Raw genomic sequence first — 16,814 nt, forward strand, 5'->3', positions numbered from 1 at the left:
GCCCGGGCCTCCGGCCCCGGGACTTTGCCCCAGAGGGAAGCCCCACGCCCCCGGAGTGAAGGCAGGACCCTTGGGACGTCCCACCTGCGCGCTCGCCCTCTCTGTCCCACCCTCTGCTTTTGTTTTTCCTATTTTGAGATAGGAAGAGAACAACACCCGCCAGGAGGCCACGGGGCATCCCTCTTCTGCCATGAATTCTTCGCAAGAACCCTGGGAAGGGGGTACTGAGCCCCCCAGGTCTGGAGATGGACAGGCAGGCACTAGGCGGGGGCTCGGTCCCCGAAGGTGCGGCCGGCTCCGGCCCCCGTCGCCCCCCCGCCTCTTCCTGCCATCCTCAGGACACTTGGCCGTCCCATGTCCCCAGCTTCCCGGGTGCCCTGCGCGAGCCCCTGGGGCTCCAGAGTGGCCGGCAGGACACACGTTGACACGGTTGTCGCTTTACAGAAAAGGAGTCAGGCGGGGTAGAGCTCGGACTTAGAGATGGAGAATATGCGTATTTATCCTTTAATACATTTACAGAGTTAAATATTCTGTGTTTCTAGTGTACACAAATGGCACAAAGGCCTCCTGCCCCGCAAGCCCCGCGCGTGGTCCTTGCCCGCCGGATGTTGACGGCGTCGCATAGCAACTGGAGATGGCGGAGCCGGACGGCGGCGCTGGCGGGTAAACGGGCCTAGGGATCTGGGGCCTCGGAGCTGCCCCCACACCTCCCCCTTCCCATAGTCCCCTACGCACCCCTTCCCTTCCATGACCTTTTCCCCTCTCCTGTACCCCTGCCTCCCCACTCTCTGAGCCTTTCCTGACCTCCCCGGTCACCCCCACATTCCTGCACGCCCTTCTGCCTTCTCACCTCGCGTCCCTTTGTCCTCTCCCGTATCCTCCCTTTTCCCCCTTTTCTGGGCGCTCCTTTCTCTGAAACCCGGGACTTGCTCAGTCCACAGTAACCATGGCAACCACGATGCTTGGTAATCCCTGCTGCAGAGCCCTGAGAGCAGGGGTCTCTGTGCTGGATGCTGCCCAGCGAGGTCAGTGAGAGGGAGACCAGCCCAACCTCACCGGGGTTGGAGGTGGCAGGTGATGGACTGGGTTCAGTATGGCCAGGCAGCCCCACCGTGAATGCCTTGAGCACACAAATAGGCTGTAGTCAGGTAAACCCAGGACCACCAGGCCTCTGCTCTCTTACACTTTGTTTAAAAAGATAGAGACTATTTTTAAAAATTTACCTTTCACATTGGACACCGCTGTATTGTTTCTTTCTTTTTTTTAAGGTAGGTCTGCGTCTACTGACATGGAAAAGTCCAGATTACAATAAATGAAAAGATTAAATGCAAAACAGTGTATATAGTGTGATCTCTAATTTGGTGGATGGGTGGCTTTAAATGCACAGAAAAATATTTGAAAGAAGATATCCTTGGGACTTCCCTTGTGGTCCAGTGGTTAAGGCTCTATGTTCTCAAAGCAGGGAGCCTGGGTTCGATCCCTGGTCGGGGAACTAGACCATGCCACAAGTAAGGGTTGGAATGCCACAACTAAAAAGATCCCACATGCCACAACTAAGACCTGGCACAGCCAAATAAATATCTAAAAAGTAAAAAATAATACATAAAAAATATCCTTAAATCTCTTACTATTACGTCTTGTTATCTTGAACAGGAGAGAAGTCACAGGGGATTTTCATTGTCTGTGTCACATATTGCTGTATTAGTTTAACTTTTAATTAGAAAAAAAGCAATTTTAAGAATGTGACATTCTTGTACTATCCAAATTACGGGGAAACTGAAAGTTTCTAGAGTATTTGTCCTTTTTGCGCAATTTTCTTATTTTGTTTTCTATTTTCCCCATTTTGTCACAAACACAAGTGTATTTAAAGTGACTTTCTAGCATAATCTACTTGTACTGTTCCTTAAATGTTTCAATCATTGCATTTTTCATTCATTCTTGGAGTGACTCTTGTGCCATGTGACAGGCATGGTCTAGTGCTGGTGTTGGTGACAAAGTCATGGCCATCAGCCTAGAGAGAAGGCAGACAATTAACAAGTAAATATAATAACTAGATATACAGACAGTAAGGAGGAGATAAATGCCAAGAAAAAGAAAGATGTTACTTGAAACTGTTCAACTGTTTCTCCGCCACCAGGTCTCACTTGGGCGGCAAATCGCCTTCTGAAGGAGAAGAGGACCAGCATGTTGAAGGCGGCAAGGTAAAATTCCTTATGGGATGAATTAGTCTAGGCTGTATTTACTAGGAATTAGCGTTCAGATTTGTTTAAGAAAATTGCATGATGATCCTATGACCTTGCTCTGGAACAGACTCAGTTCAGTTGCAGAGAAACCTAATTTCCTTCTACCTCCTTCTGAAGTGTTGATGGCTTGTCAAGAATGCCTTGGATATCCCACACCTAGATCGCCCTGAGTTTTTCAGAGCTCATTTCCTGTAACAAAGGATGCAAAATAATTACCAAAAATAGAAAAAACAGAGTAGATCAGCTAAACTATGAAACATAATCTCCTAGCGATGCTCAGAGTGTATAGATGCAGTTTTCCCATCAGTATAATTACCTTATTAAGGATAAAATCTCATAAGATCCTTTACACTTTGTCTCCTGATTTTTTTTTTTCCTGCTTCATAACTACAGGTATCGTCAATAGAGAAGAGCAATGACCAGAGAAGTGAAGAAGCTGAGGGTGCTACAGAGCATTCCGAAAGGGAAATTGAAAATGATGGGGAAGTCACAGCCCAGGGGGACTATGGAGGAAGCCAAGGGGAAATGGAAATGGAAGAGGAATTTGAATTAGAAGAGGAATTAGAATCTGATTTGGAAGCCACGTCCCCTGAAGGGGAAGTCAGTTCTCTAGATCTGGCTTCCTCAGACATCAGTCTTGGGGAGGGGCCCGAAGATGAAGTTGACCTCACACCCCTGTATGAAGGAACAAGGAGGGAAATGGGTCTTGAGGACAGAGAGGCCCCCCACCCATCCAAATCCACAGGAATGGGGTTCATCACTACAAAGAGCTCCCAGCAAGTATTAGACCTGTCTGAGCAAATGAACCAGGTGAGTAGCCTGAGGTCTATAGTGTTTTACTGCTCATGAGGTTTGTAAATCTATGTGAGGAACTCAGGGTACACTATAAATAATTCACATGGCAATGCCTGTTAGAAATGTCTTAGCAAACTTAAGTCTCAGGAGCCACTGTCATAGTCCAAGAGTTTCTGAACCCTCCTTTGTGTTCCCAAACCCAGGTTGTAAACATTCCACGTAAGGGCATCCAGGTGTCCAGTCTCTAGAGCAACACCGTCCGGTAAAACTCTACATGATAATGAAAAGGCTCTTTATCTGCGCTGTCCAGTATGGTAACCATTAGTCACATGTGACTATAGAGCACTTAAAATGTGGCCAGGGAGATAGAGAAACTGAATTTTTAACCTTTTGAGGATTCTAATTAGTTTAAATGTATATATCCAACAGTTATAAGTGGTTACCAGACTGGACAGTGCAGCTGTGGATAATAATTGTTATAGGCTTATTTTTACTTTTTAATCAAGTACACACAGAAAACTGGAGTACCTTAAAGAACTTTTAAGAATGTTTTTTAAAAGCATTTGACAGTAAGTTGCCTCCCAATGTTTTCATATATGTTTTCCGCAAACAACCATGTGATAATTATCAAAATCAATGTGTTACATTACCAAATACACCTCGGGCTTCCTTCACCAAGTGTCCTAGTAATGTCTTTTATAGAAGAGCTCTACTTCAGAATCGCCTGCTGCCTTCAGCTGTATCGTCTCTTTAGTCTTCTCAATCTGTCCTTGACCTTGATGACCTTGACACTTTTAAAGGTCACAGGCCAGCTATTTTGTAGAAGGTCCCTCAGTTTGGTTCTGCCTGGTATTTTCAGGTCTCCAGGTTTAGAATGTCACGGAAGGATGCCATGTTTTCCTGGTGTTCTATCAGGCCGTGCCTCAGTTCAGCTTGTCCATTACTGATGGGCAAGCCCCCAAATGTTTGGACTGTAACTCTCCGTGCCAAGACCTTCCTTGCCAGGCCCAGGCCTGATGCCTGTGTCTCACCTTGGGGACAGTCTCTGGAACCCACCTTCCTCATTTTGTCTAGACTCATCACCCCATACTGGGTCAACTCCACTGTTGGCTTTAGGTTTGATTGTTCTAGAAGGAAAGCGAGGGGTAGGGCAGGAAGAGAAGACATTATATTTATTCATCATATACTCTGGGCTGGACACTTCCATGCCCTTTACATGTGTTGTCTCAGTGACAACAACCCCATTAGGTGGGAACTATTATTATCCCCATTGCTCAGATTAGGAAACTGAGGAGCCAAAGAACTTCCTTACCCAGAGGCATGCAGCTATGATGGCAGTTATGCTTGCTCTGAACTGTGAAGTTCCTCCTCACCCTGTGAAAGCTAAAATAGATAACTTTGGAGAATCACATGATTCAATATTTGATGAACCACAATTAAGCGTTATGACTACAAATGACAAGTGGATATCAAAACCACTTGTAAGATTTTAACAACTGAACAGTGCCCTCCTTTATAAGATAGCCAGGACCAGGAATTCCAGATGGTCCAATGGTTAGAACTCTGCACTTTCAGTGCCAAGGGCCTGGGTTCAATCCCTGATTAGAGAACTAAGATCCTACAAGCCACATGGCATGCCTGAAAAAACAAACACACACAGCCAGGAGTACCAAAGTATAGGTCGCTTGCTGGGCTGTAAACCCAGTTTGCATCCTCAAGTCTAGTTTCTAGAAAACTCACCTGGGGGACTTCTCTGGTGGTCCGGTGGCTAAGACTCTGCCTTCCCAAGGCAAGGGTCCCGGGTTCAATCCCTGGTTGATTCCACATGCTGCAACTAAAGAACCCTCATGCTTCAGCTAAGACCCAGAGCAACCAAATAAATAGGTAAATAAATAATTCTTTTTAAAAAGAAGATTGGTATGAGAGAAAAAAAACAGTATGGCTTGGTATCTTAATAAAACCTCTTACTTTACAAGAAAAAGAAAACTCACTGGGAAACAGTCTCCAAATTTGATCAACCAGAAGGGCAGAGACAAACTCTAAGAGTGAACCCTAAGAGCGAACCCTATTTCCCTCCTCCCAGCTCAAGTAACTTAACTGTGGAGTGGGAGCTGCTGGGTCACCAGTGTGGTCATTAAGAAAAGCCCTTTCTGGACCCCCCAGAAGTAGGCTTTGGACTCTGGGCTCCCATGAATGTCATTGTGGTTCTGGATGCCTCAGAAGTCATTTCTAGAAGCAGCATCACCTGAGGAAGAACAGCTGGAAAGAGCAGGAGCTGGGCGTTGAGACAGCCCTTGGCTGGCTAGGCGAACTTAAGCAAGGGCTTCAGCTTCCATGAACTGCTTCCCCTGCAGGAGACAGAAACGACTGGCATCCACCTTGCAGGGTCCCGTGCAGGGTCATTGTCTGCCCTTACTCATGTTCACCAGTTCAGCAGCAGCAGTAGTTATTGTCAACGATAATCATTGCAAGAGTCCCCTTTAGAGTTAAAACGGAGCCAGGTGTTTGGGAAAACATTTTCTTCTGCAAATGTCCCCAAAGTGAAACTGTTTGAAAGAAGAGAAGAAACAGCTCTCTTGGGAGACCCTGGCCGGGCCTCAGGCTTTCAGAAATACTGTTTACCAGCCTCGGGGAGGGCAGCATTTGGGAATAAAGAAACTCACATCCAGCACATGCCCATGCCTCAGTGTTTACACTTTGCTACAGATCCAGATGGGCAGAGACCACTCCTAAATCCCTCACTGGGTTGGAGGTAGGTGTTTTTTGTTTTGACGATTACAAAAGCCAAGTGATATGCAAGCAATTTTCTATTGCTTTACCAACTGTGTTAAATTTTGAACACTGTAATAATCAAATTTGAATAATGCCTCAGTCCTGACTAAACCCTCAGAAATTCAGATTTGGTTGTTTTTGCTCTATACAATCCCAGGGAGCACTCCAGCAGAAGGTCTTTCCTCTGGAGGCTGGGCATCACCTCAGACAGAGCCCAGGGAGCAGCGACACATCCCTGGGTCTTGACGAGCTGCCTCCGGGCACAGAGGAGCCCTTTGCCCCGGAGTCAGGTACTACGGGACAAGCCACTTCCCATCCCCTTCTGTGCAAGGGCTCCCACTCCTTCGCCCCCTGTTACCTCGTTTCCTGTTGGGCTGAGTCTAAAGATAAAAATGTCATTAACAGAAATGGATAAGACATGTAGAACATTTGTTCTGTTTTATCTAATTTAATCTTTTCACTTACCTGGTGAGGTAGGAACTGTTCTCCATTTTACAGACCATGAGAGTCATTAAGTAACTTACCCATGTAAGTGGCAGAACCAAGCCTGGACCAAAATCTGGTGACACGGCCCTGGCTACACATCCCTCTCTGCCTTCTGGTCTCAGAGGGGAGCTCGGCCCTAAACATGTCCCTGTGGGCTGAGTTTTCCAAGGTGCTTTCAGGCACACCCCTATCTTTCCACTTGGTTCTGGTATCCCAGTGTTGAGTACATGAGAAAGCAGATTGGGTTGTTTTATATTGTATATAACCTGATGGGAAGAACTGACTCATTGGAAAAGACTCTGATGCTGGGAAAGATTGAGGGCCAGAGGAGAAGGGGATGACAGAGGATGAGATGGTCGGATGGCATCACTGACTCAATGGACATGAGTTTGAGCAAACTCTGGGAGATAGTGCTTAGTGACGAAACAACAGCAACAACAAGTATTCCATTTGATGGTGGTGTGCGGATGACCCAGCCAACAAAACCTCACCTCACCTACAAGTGACCTGCAGACAGCACTCATCTAAATGAGTTAGAAACCAAACAGGGTCTCTCCAGCCCAGGAAGGAAGAAAAGCTGAAACTGGAGCCTCACTGATTGCTTTTCAATCGTATCAGTTGTTTTCCTTAAAAAAAAAAAATCTATTCCATCATTAAGAAGCCCCCTTTCTGTTCATTATTTATGTATTAAAAGGGATCCACAAAATGTGTTTGCTTCTTGTCTACCTTTAAAGTTCAATCATTCCTACAAAATATGTTGAATTAGCTAGCAGAAAATTCATGAGCAGAAGACCCTATTAATAGCATTGTGAACCCTAACCCAACGGGGGCTTTGTCTTTCTCTTTTCCCTCATGTTGCACAAGCCTGGGCATTTAGCTTTCTGATGAACTTCCCCCAGATAAGCACTCTATTAACTCCTCAATAACATTTGCTGTTCCCCCCTTACTTGTCCCCCTAGAACCCGACACCCACCCCAGGGAGGGAGCCGCGTCCTCCTTCCTGGACAGGATCCAGCAGCTAAGCATGGTGGAAGAAGGGGGCCTGGTGGAGACAGTGGAATCTGAGGGCAGCGATGAGGCGGAAGAAGACAGATCCCAGCTGGTGGTCTTGGACCCAGACCACGTAAGACATTCGCGGGTTTTGCTTTTGCCCCACACAGACGAAGATGGACTTAGAAACACTGCTGCACTTGCCCTGTTCTGCCTGGAGCCTCCACGGCCCGCCTTTTACCCAGCAAATGCTGCGCTGTGTTTCATCTGCTCCCCGAATAGTTTATCTGCAGGGTTTGGGCTGCCACCTTGTCAAGTGTATTCTCCCTTTAGGTTCATTCACTCAGACTCAGCATTTCTCAGTCACTGGAAGCTGATCTCTCTTTGTGGTGGGGGCTTCCTGAGCACTGTAGGGTGCTGAGGAGCATCCCCGGGGCCTCCGCCCACCAGATGCCAGCAGCACCGTCTTGGTTGTGATGGCCAGAAATGTCTCCAGACTTTGGGCGGGGGCAAGGTGACCTCCACTGAGAGCCATCGCCTGGCATGTCCCACAGCTCTGGCAAGGCGGGAGGACGGGTCTTGACTGACGCTAAAGTTGCAGTGGGAAATGGGGCTCAAGGTTCATTTGGTGCTGGCATCCAAGGCTCTGCTCATCACTGCCCTTCAGCTCTGGGGATTAAACCAGTACCACCACCCCAGCTTATCCTGTCATTTTGTCAAAATATGCACTCAGGTCCTTCAGTGCCTTCAGTGAGACCACAAGTGACTTCTGAAGTAAGAATCCTGGGCAGAAGTGGGGAGCACCCAGTATGAAAGTCATTTCTGTCTCCACCTCACCAAGAGCTCTGGCTAAGCCCTGGAGGGGACAGGACAGTAACTGGCTATACTTTTCCATTGTTCTAGCCCCTGATGATAAGATTCCAGGCTGCCCTGAAGAGCTATCTTAACCGGCAGATAGAGAAACTGAGGCTGGAACTTCAAGAACTGGTGCGTACCTGTCCCACCTCCCACTCAGCTGTGCTCCCTCCTGCATCTCCATGACCCAGTTTCTCTCTCTGGTGCAGAGCGTGGCCACCAAGCAAAGCCGAGTCCAGCGGCAGGAGCTGGGGGTGAACCTTTACGGGGTCCAGCAGCACCTGGCCCGCCTGCAGATGCAGCTTGAGAAGAGTCACGACCGCCACTCCATTGCTGCGTGCACGAGGCAGCAGAAGGAGGAGGAGCTGCAGAGGGTACGCTTGCTGTACGCCAAGACCTGTGAGACCGCCAACGAGGAGCGCAAAAAGCGTAAGGCAGCTCTGAGTCCTTGCAAGTGTCCATGGGGGTGTCCCCACATGCCACAGAGACCCTAAGGGGATCCTCACCTGCCATCGAATCCCTGAATACCTTTGCAACCTGGTGGGGTGGCCCAAGTGCCATCATGACCCCAAGGGGTGTCCCCATGTGCTGTCATGACCCTGAGCCACTGTAGGATATCATGAAAGGCAAGATGTGTTCATGTCCTGGAGGCATTCCCATCCTTTTTGGGAAGGAAAGACCTGTCTTAAAATGCACCTAATTAGGCAAAGCAGCAAACACTAAAAGCCGGCAGGTTGGGTTTATGGAGGCAAAAGTGGGAGAGGCTGCTGGGCTGCTGGGGTGGAAGATAGGGTCTCCAGAAGGCAGGGAAGAGTGGGGATGGGCAGGGTTTAAACAGGTGGGGGGGTATAGGTGAGGCCAACCCAGAGTGCAGGGACCCATGATCCAGAGCCCTGCAGCCCCAGGCTGTGTGGCAGGTTAAGGGGAGCAGGTGACTCTGGAGCAGAAGAGACCACGGGGCTAGGACTAGTCACTGTTCCTACCAGAGCAAAGCCCTGCACAGAGAGAGGCAGTGGGCCACAGTGAACAGCATGGTCACAGCAGATTATTTCAGTTTTTGTGTTTTTCATGTTTCCGACTTTCTTTGTCACCTCTGTGTGACTATTATAATGGGGGAAGTAACCTAAAAGAATTTGAAAGAAAACAGAATCACACCTGTATCTCAACTGTCAATGGAAAGAAGCATTTTGGACCCTGAGAAATGTAGGAGAGGATTCCAGACAGAGTTGGGGAAGTGCTCACTTAGAGAGCACTCCTCCCTGATTATCACCAAGTTAACAGAATCTACCAAAAAGAGAAGGCTTCGCTAGTGGCTCAGACAGTAAAGCGTCTGCCTGCAATGCGGGAGACCCAGGTTCGATTCCTGGGTCGGGAAGATCCCCTGGAGAAGGAAATGGCAATCCACTCCAGCACTCTTGCCTGGAAAATCCCATGGACAGAGGAGCCTGATAGGCTACAGTCCATGGGGTCACAAAGAGTTGGACACAACTGAGAGACTTCACTTTACCAAAAAAGAGAAGAGCAGGGCACTCACACTAGAACAGTGGAGCCACATCCTCCAGTTATAACAGAAGTTAGACCATTTTGAAAGAGGACACAGGTCCCCTGCTCCCTCCACACAGGAGCAATCATGCCCACCAGGACCCCCCATCAGAGGCTAAAGGCGCAGATGGGCTTCTGGAAAGATCCAGTTGTCTTTATGGACACTGTGTCCTTTCTGGAGGTCACCAGGGAGCAGGAGCAGAGCTTGTTCCACCAAGCAAGGACCCACCTCACAGCACCATTTCTCCCTTCTTTGAGCTAAACAATTTGGGTGATGGTCCCAGCCCTGCCCACCAGGTGCTGCCACTGCCCTGTCCTGTAGGTGAAACATGGGCCTTTGCTTCTGGACAGTGTCTACGGTTGCCCACCTTACCTGGGAGGGAGGTGAAACCCACCAGTCAGTAACCTTCACACCCAAGTGTGAGTCCACAGCAGCAATCCCCAAACAGGAGAGCAGACCTCTCCACAGACGAGCATCGGGTTCTGAAACTGAGCATGTGCCAACTCGTGTTTGACGTGAGACTTTAGAGGCTATCTCACCAGGCAAATGAAAACCAACTGTTGGAGAAAAGGATACTCAGAATTAAAAAATAGAATCATCATCCCCCCTCCCCAAAAAAGTACAAAATAGATAAATCAGCACTGCTGAAAATTGAGCAACTGAGTTTGTATACTGAAAGTCCAGTGTGAGGAATTCTATCCAGAATTCAGAGCAAAACCCCAAAGTGATGGACATTCTGAGAAAGAGATAAAAGACATGGATGTAGGTCTGGTAAAGTCAGCATCCATAACATAGAAATTCCAGGAGATTAGGGGCATTAACCAATGACATCAGAGGAAAATGTTTGCATGAGTTCAAGAAAGATGGATTTTCAGGTGTAAAGACTCATGTAGGGCCAGGTGGGTGGAAGAAAAAATAAACATGCCCAGACATAGTTGGTGAAATTTTTAAATTCCAAAGGTAAAGGGAGGGAAATGCCATAGGATTATAGACAGGACAAAACCAGACATTCCCTATGTTATTCAACCCTCCAGAGGGTGGAAATTTTGGGAAATGCTTCCCAGGCTTGTTTTATAATTCTCAGTATAATCCTTACTGGAAAAAGCTTCCAGTGTACAAAACATAGTGATCCTACTTACACGATATGAAAATCCTAAATAAAATATTAGCAAATGTTAAACTTGTGCTCAGCAACAAAAGATTAAGTTTAGCAATATATGAAAAGAAAAAAATAGCTCCTAGTGAAGGAGGGCTTAATTCTGGAATAATTTGAAATTAAGAAATCTACTGATTCATTGCACTTTTTTCTTAAAGGAGAGAGAACAAAAAGATTTTCTGGGTGGATGCCCAGTGGATGTTTGAATAAAACTCATTATTCATCCTAAACTAGGGTAGAAGGAAATTTCTTTGTAAGTGTTTATCAGCAACTGATAAGACAGTTTTACTCAGTGGAAAGCCCTGGAGTGATCATAGCTAACGTAAGGAATGAGATGAGGATACACTGTTTTGGACGTTCCAGCTATGAAAGAAAACAGGAAATATAAACAAAGTATAGATTCTGGATATGATGTCATGAGACTCATTCTCCACCAATGGTATGATTGTTTACCTAGAAGATTCAAGATTACTGTTGAAAAAGAAGCAAATAAAAGTAATAAGAAATCTATAAAGTAACTGAATACCAGAGTTATAATTTTCTTTTCTACCAGTCATATCCAATTATGAATTATTAATGTAATTGTAAAAATCTCATCCATGATATCTATAACAGCCATAAAATACTTAGGAATAAGTCTAATAAGAAGCAAGTGAACCAGACTTCCCTGGTGGTCCAGTGGTTAAGAATCCATCTGCCCAGGCAGGAGAGATGGGTTAGATCCCTGGCCCTGGAAGATCCCACATGCATTGGGGCAACTAAGCCTGTGCCACAGTGACTGAGCCCACACGCCCTGAAGCCCGTGCTCTGCAATAAGAGAAGCCATCGCAATGAAAACCCACACACCGCAACTAGAACAGGCCCGCACACAGCAAGGAAGACCCAGCATAGCCAAATAAATAAATAAAAGGAAGCAAGCAAACCTATCGGAAGAAAAACAATAAAACTTTACTAAAGGATATAAAACATTTAAATAAATGCAACAGTCATGTAATGGGATGGGCAGATGCAGAATATATAAATGTTATTTCTCTAAATTAATAAGCAGTTCACTGCAAGTCCAGTTAAAATCCACAATGGGATGTTTGGGTGAGCTTGAATTTATTTAAGATGGTTAATTATTATTTTTGAGGAGTAATAATACAAACTTGAAGCTCTCTGGAGTCTCCCTCTGGCCCAGTTCAGCCCCCTCTGCAGAGTCACAATGGTATGATTGATTCTTGTGTATTCTTTTAAAGATATTTTTGTATATAAAAGCAAAGTTATAAAGGTGTGGTATTTTTTTCTATTTTTTTACACAAGTAGCTGTATACTATGCCCACCACTCTGTTCCTTGCTTTTTCCCCCTTATCAATGCTTGCTAGAAATTATTCCAGAGCAATACCTTAAAAACTCTCCATTCTCAACAAATTGATTTTCAAGATCCCTTGGAATACTAAATGCGTAAGAATATCCAAAAAATTTTGAAAGAGAAGGGTAATGAGGGAATATCGTCCCAACAGGTATCAAAGCACTGTATCAGTCTACAGCAATAGAAACAAAATGGCTCACGGGGAAAACACGGGCAAATAGATCAATGGTGCAGGGTAGGGGTTCCAGGAAGTTTATCTGGAATCTGTTTATTGCAAATTGAACGTACAGATTGCACTTTAAAATCACTAAATATTTTCGCTCATTTGACCATCCAAAAAGGAACACTTAGACTCCTATTTCATGCTAAGCAAAGCCTGTTGACCCTGCATATCCTTTTCTGACACCAGGTCAAGAAAACTCGGCTTCTAGAGGGCTCACCTGCTGAGGTCAGGCCCGTCTGATAATTACCCTTTTTGCCCCAAAACACAACCTGATCTCAGGAGTGACACCAGGGGCAGAGTTCACGGGGGCTTTTCAAGACTCTGCCCACCCTGTCTTATTACAGGAAGGGCCCTTCAAGGCCTAATAGGTGAGACTACTATCCTGCTATAGAAGAGGGGTGATGGTATGAGTAGGCAAGTCAAAAGGGAAAAGGGCAGCCGGTCTTCATACTGTGAAAACAGACTTGATTTCACTAATGTTGCAAGAATACAAATTAAAAAGAATATTTGAGGACTTCCCTGATGGTCTAGCAGTAAAGAATCTGCCTGTCAATGCAGGGGACATGGGTTCTATCCCTGGTCTGGAGATCCCACATGCCGTGGGGCAACTTAGTCCCTGAGCCACGACGACTGACCCCCAGGCCCTAGAGCCTATGCTCCGCTACAGAGAAGCCACTGCAATGAGAAGCCCGAGCACCGCAGCTAGAATGCAGCCCCCCTCACCGCAACTAGAAAAAGCCTGCTTGAAGCAACAGAGACCCAGTGCAGACAAAGATAAAATAAATGAACAAAAATTTTTTTTAATAAAAAAAATTTGAAATATTGGCTCTCAGTCACTCAGCCAGGAAAGAAGGAAAGAGGGGGAAGAAGTGAGTGCCCTGGAGGAAGGGTGGGCAAGCTCCCTGATTCAGGTGGGGGGAATTATTCAGCACCGTCTACCATAGCGAAGGGCCATAGGCCGGGCGACTTGAACAGTAGAAGTTTGCTTTCTTGTAATTCTGGAGGCCAGATGTACAAGATCAAGGTGTTGGCAGGGTGGTTCTACCTGAGGCCAATCTCCTGGGCTTGTGGACAGTCATCATTCCCCTGTGTCCACACAGGGGCTCATCCACTATGTGTCTGTGTCCTAACCGCCTCTTCTCCTAAAGACACCAGTCATTGGGCCCACCCTAGTGACCTCATTTTACCTTAATGACCTCTTTAAAGACCCTCTCCCCAGATACACTCCTACAGTCCACCCAGCAACCACTCTTTGTACCGAACTCCCCCGTCTTTTCCCTGTACCCGCTCCGTTCCTCTCCCCTATAATTCTTATCCACAGGGGACCGAAAGAATTCTCTAGTGTTAGAGTTTTTAAATCATCTTGGATGTTAAAAAAATGTGTTTGTCAAGTTTAAGTCCATCCTTCAGAAACACCTGACTCTAATATGATATTCACCCAGCAGCCTTTTGATCTATAAATCGATTTTCTGTTTGGATCTACACACTGAATAAGGAACACTCTACACCAGTGAACAGTTACTTACTGGTGGAAGTTTATCTCCCTAAATAAGCTGATGTTTTAGCTTATAAATCCATCTCATGAGAGTTTTGTTACAAGGAACCCATACTTCAGTGGTGCTCAGCCCCCCCTTCAGGCTGGTTTTTCTCCCAGGGGATTTAGGACCGAACCTGACGTTGCCAACTCCACGTGGTAAGAAATCTGTAAAATTTACACAAGGCCTCATCACCTTGACACTGTTTCAGAACATCCTTGGACATGAAGAATCTCTAACATGTGCTGGGAGTTGGAGGGCGTGTTGCAATTAATAGGCATCAGTTCAGTTCAGTCACTCAGTTATGTCCGACTCTTTGCGACCTCATGGACTGCAGCACGCCAGGCCTCCCTGTCCATCACCAACCCCTGGAGTTTACTCAAACTCATGTCCATTGAGTCGGTGATAGCATCCAGCCATCTCATCCTCTGTGTCATCCCCTTCTCCTTTTGCCTTCAATCTTTCCCAGCATCAGGGTCTTTTCCAAAGAGTCAGTTCTTTGCATCAGGTGGCCAAAGTATTGGAGTTTCAGCTTCAGCATCAGTCCTTTAATGAGTATTCAGGACTGACTTCCTTTAGAATGGACTGGTTGGATCTCCTTGCAGTCCAAGGAACTCTCAAGAGTCTTTTCCAACACCACAGGTCAAAAGCATCAATTCTTCGGTGCTCAGCTTTCTTTATAGTCCAACTCTCACATCCATACATGACCACTGGAAAAAACAGCCTTGACTAGACGGACCTTTGTTGGCAAAGTAATGTCTCTGCCATTTAATATGCTGTCTAGGTTGGTCATATATTCTGTCTCTCCACCTATTAATAGACTGTAAGGTCTTTGACAGCATGGTCCAGGTCTTTGTAGTTTTAAGGCTGTTTCTCAGGCCCATCCCACAGTGGGGGGAGGGGTGCTGCGTCCATGTTGGTCTGTATGCAATGCTGGGACACCCTCCCCTTCTCTTCCCAGTGGCAGCTCTGCAAACTGAGATGGAGACCCTGGCTCTGCATCTCTTCTACATGCAGAACATAGACCAGGACGTGCGTGACGACATCCAAGTGATGAAACAAGTCGTGAAGAAGTCAGAAGCCCAGCGCATGCGGGCCGAGCTGGAGAAGAAGCAGCAGGTATTCTGCAAAGACGATGCCCACGTGACGATAGCTACCCCTTGGATTTCCCAATCAGCCTTGCCCATGTTTGAATACCGCAGCCCTGGGGGAGCCGTGTCCAGCCTGGGATCGCTGACATGGGTCTGGGTTGGTGGGGACCAACCATGCGTCTTCTCTCTTATTGTCTCACCATGCATCTTATCTCTGCCCTTCTAGGACCTGCACGTGGACCAGCTGACCACCCGAGCCAACCAGCTGGAAGAACAAACCGCCCTGTTCGAGGCCCAGTACCACGCACAGGCTAAAGACACTCAGATGCTCAGGAAAGCAGTGAGTGAGGTAAGCATCACCCATGCCATCTGGCAGTGCCCGGGAAGTGCCTGCATGCCTACTGAGAGACTGACTGAGCCCTCAGTTAGCTGGCCCACCCTCTGCACATCTGTCTGTCCTCATAAGCATCTCAGAGCACCTGACTGACCCACGGTGATGATACCAGCTGACTGATGGCCGGTATTCTTACTCTCACCGTAGCAGTGACAGACTAGAAGATGTCCCAGAAGCTGGGACATTCTGTCCTGCTTGCTGGGACATCCTTAGCAAGCTTCTTAGCAACAGCAGACCTCTTTCAAGGAGAGCTGAAGTTTCCCTAACCATTCTCAGCCTGGACTGCTGGCACACCTGGGCAGTGCCCACATCTCCATTCCATAGCAAGTAAGAGAGAGCCCAGGCTCAATGCGACGCCAAGTTCAGTGACTGGCACTGGAAACCAAAATTGCTGTCACTTTTTAATCTGTGAATCACCATCTATTTCATACATGCAGTGATGGCATGAAAGAAACAACACACTTTCGCTGAAGGAAAGACAAATGGGTGGGCTCGAACAAAGAAACAAACATATGTGGGTCCACATGGGAAAGTGCCCAGTTCTCACCAACCCATGAGTGTACTTAATCTAGAATGAATGCCCATCAGAATCTCGGCAGAGGGACGCTCTTTAGTTAACAAAGCAATTCTTAAGTTTACCTAAAATATAAATTCAGAGGACTAGCAGAGAATTGTCCAGGGAGGAAAGTTCATGAAGGCTGTTTGCCCGGAAATGACAGGTTTCCTGAGACATGAGACTTTCTGGGCTAACACCAGGGGAGTCCAGGACAAACCAGGATGGTGGGTACCCCCCTAACATTAAATACTATGAAGCCCAAGTGGCTAAAATAATGACTTACTGCAGTCAGGGACAGACAGGTAGGCTGTGGGAGCCTGTGAGAGAGCCCAGAATCAAGGAAACGTTTGAATAGAAATTTCATGGATTGTAAATTAATGGTGAGCAAGTGAGTTATGCGCCCAGTGGTGTTGGGACATTTGGTTAATCATTTGGGGAAAAAAATCACATCTTTTCCTCATACCACACACTAAAACAAATTCAACTATTGAAATGAGGGAAGCTATACCAGAAGAAAGAAAAAGAAATATCTGTAGAGTCCTGGGTTGGAGAGGGCTTTCTAAGCATCATACCACTAAGTTTGGTGGTGTGAAGAGATTTTGAAAATCAATCCAGAATCTGCCACGCACGTTTCTGCTCTGTGCTGATCACACACACACACACACACACACACACACACGACACTGTCGTTTTCCTTCCATTGCGTCTTTCTGTGTCTCCCACCGCTCCCTGCTGGCTGTGTCCTGCCAGGACAGGGCCATCCCACGTTCGTTCCTCCTGCCTTTCTGCACCCAGAACCAGGGGGTGGGGGGGGGAGGTGGGGG

At 46.8% G+C, this 16,814-nt stretch overlaps 1 protein-coding gene across 2 annotated transcripts in view; it reads left to right on the plus strand.

Moving 5' to 3' along the window:
* The first annotated feature begins 6 nt into the window (after positions 1–6).
* CCDC40 (coiled-coil domain containing 40) overlaps positions 7–16,814 on the plus strand; it is a 44,029-nt gene continuing 27,221 nt past the window's right edge. The window contains exons 1-10 of one of the 2 annotated variants that reach the window (XM_010856282.1): positions 10–285; positions 543–663; positions 2,138–2,201; positions 2,637–3,053; positions 5,968–6,100; positions 7,256–7,419; positions 8,190–8,273; positions 8,351–8,570; positions 14,911–15,068; positions 15,267–15,389. In XM_010856282.1, coding sequence (XP_010854584.1) covers positions 635–663; positions 2,138–2,201; positions 2,637–3,053; positions 5,968–6,100; positions 7,256–7,419; positions 8,190–8,273; positions 8,351–8,570; positions 14,911–15,068; positions 15,267–15,389 — 1,392 coding nt within the window. In that variant the 5' untranslated portion in view covers positions 10–285; positions 543–634. Of the gene's footprint in view, positions 664–2,137; positions 2,202–2,636; positions 3,054–5,967; positions 6,101–7,255; positions 7,420–8,189; positions 8,274–8,350; positions 8,571–14,910; positions 15,069–15,266; positions 15,390–16,814 lie in introns of both variants that reach the window. The other variant, XM_010856281.1, reaches the window with a different exon arrangement.

Source organism: Bison bison, unplaced genomic scaffold, assembly GCF_000754665.1.
Source record: "Bison bison bison isolate TAMUID 2011002044 unplaced genomic scaffold, Bison_UMD1.0 scf7180017864371, whole genome shotgun sequence".
Taxonomy (NCBI): domain Eukaryota; kingdom Metazoa; phylum Chordata; class Mammalia; order Artiodactyla; family Bovidae; genus Bison; species Bison bison.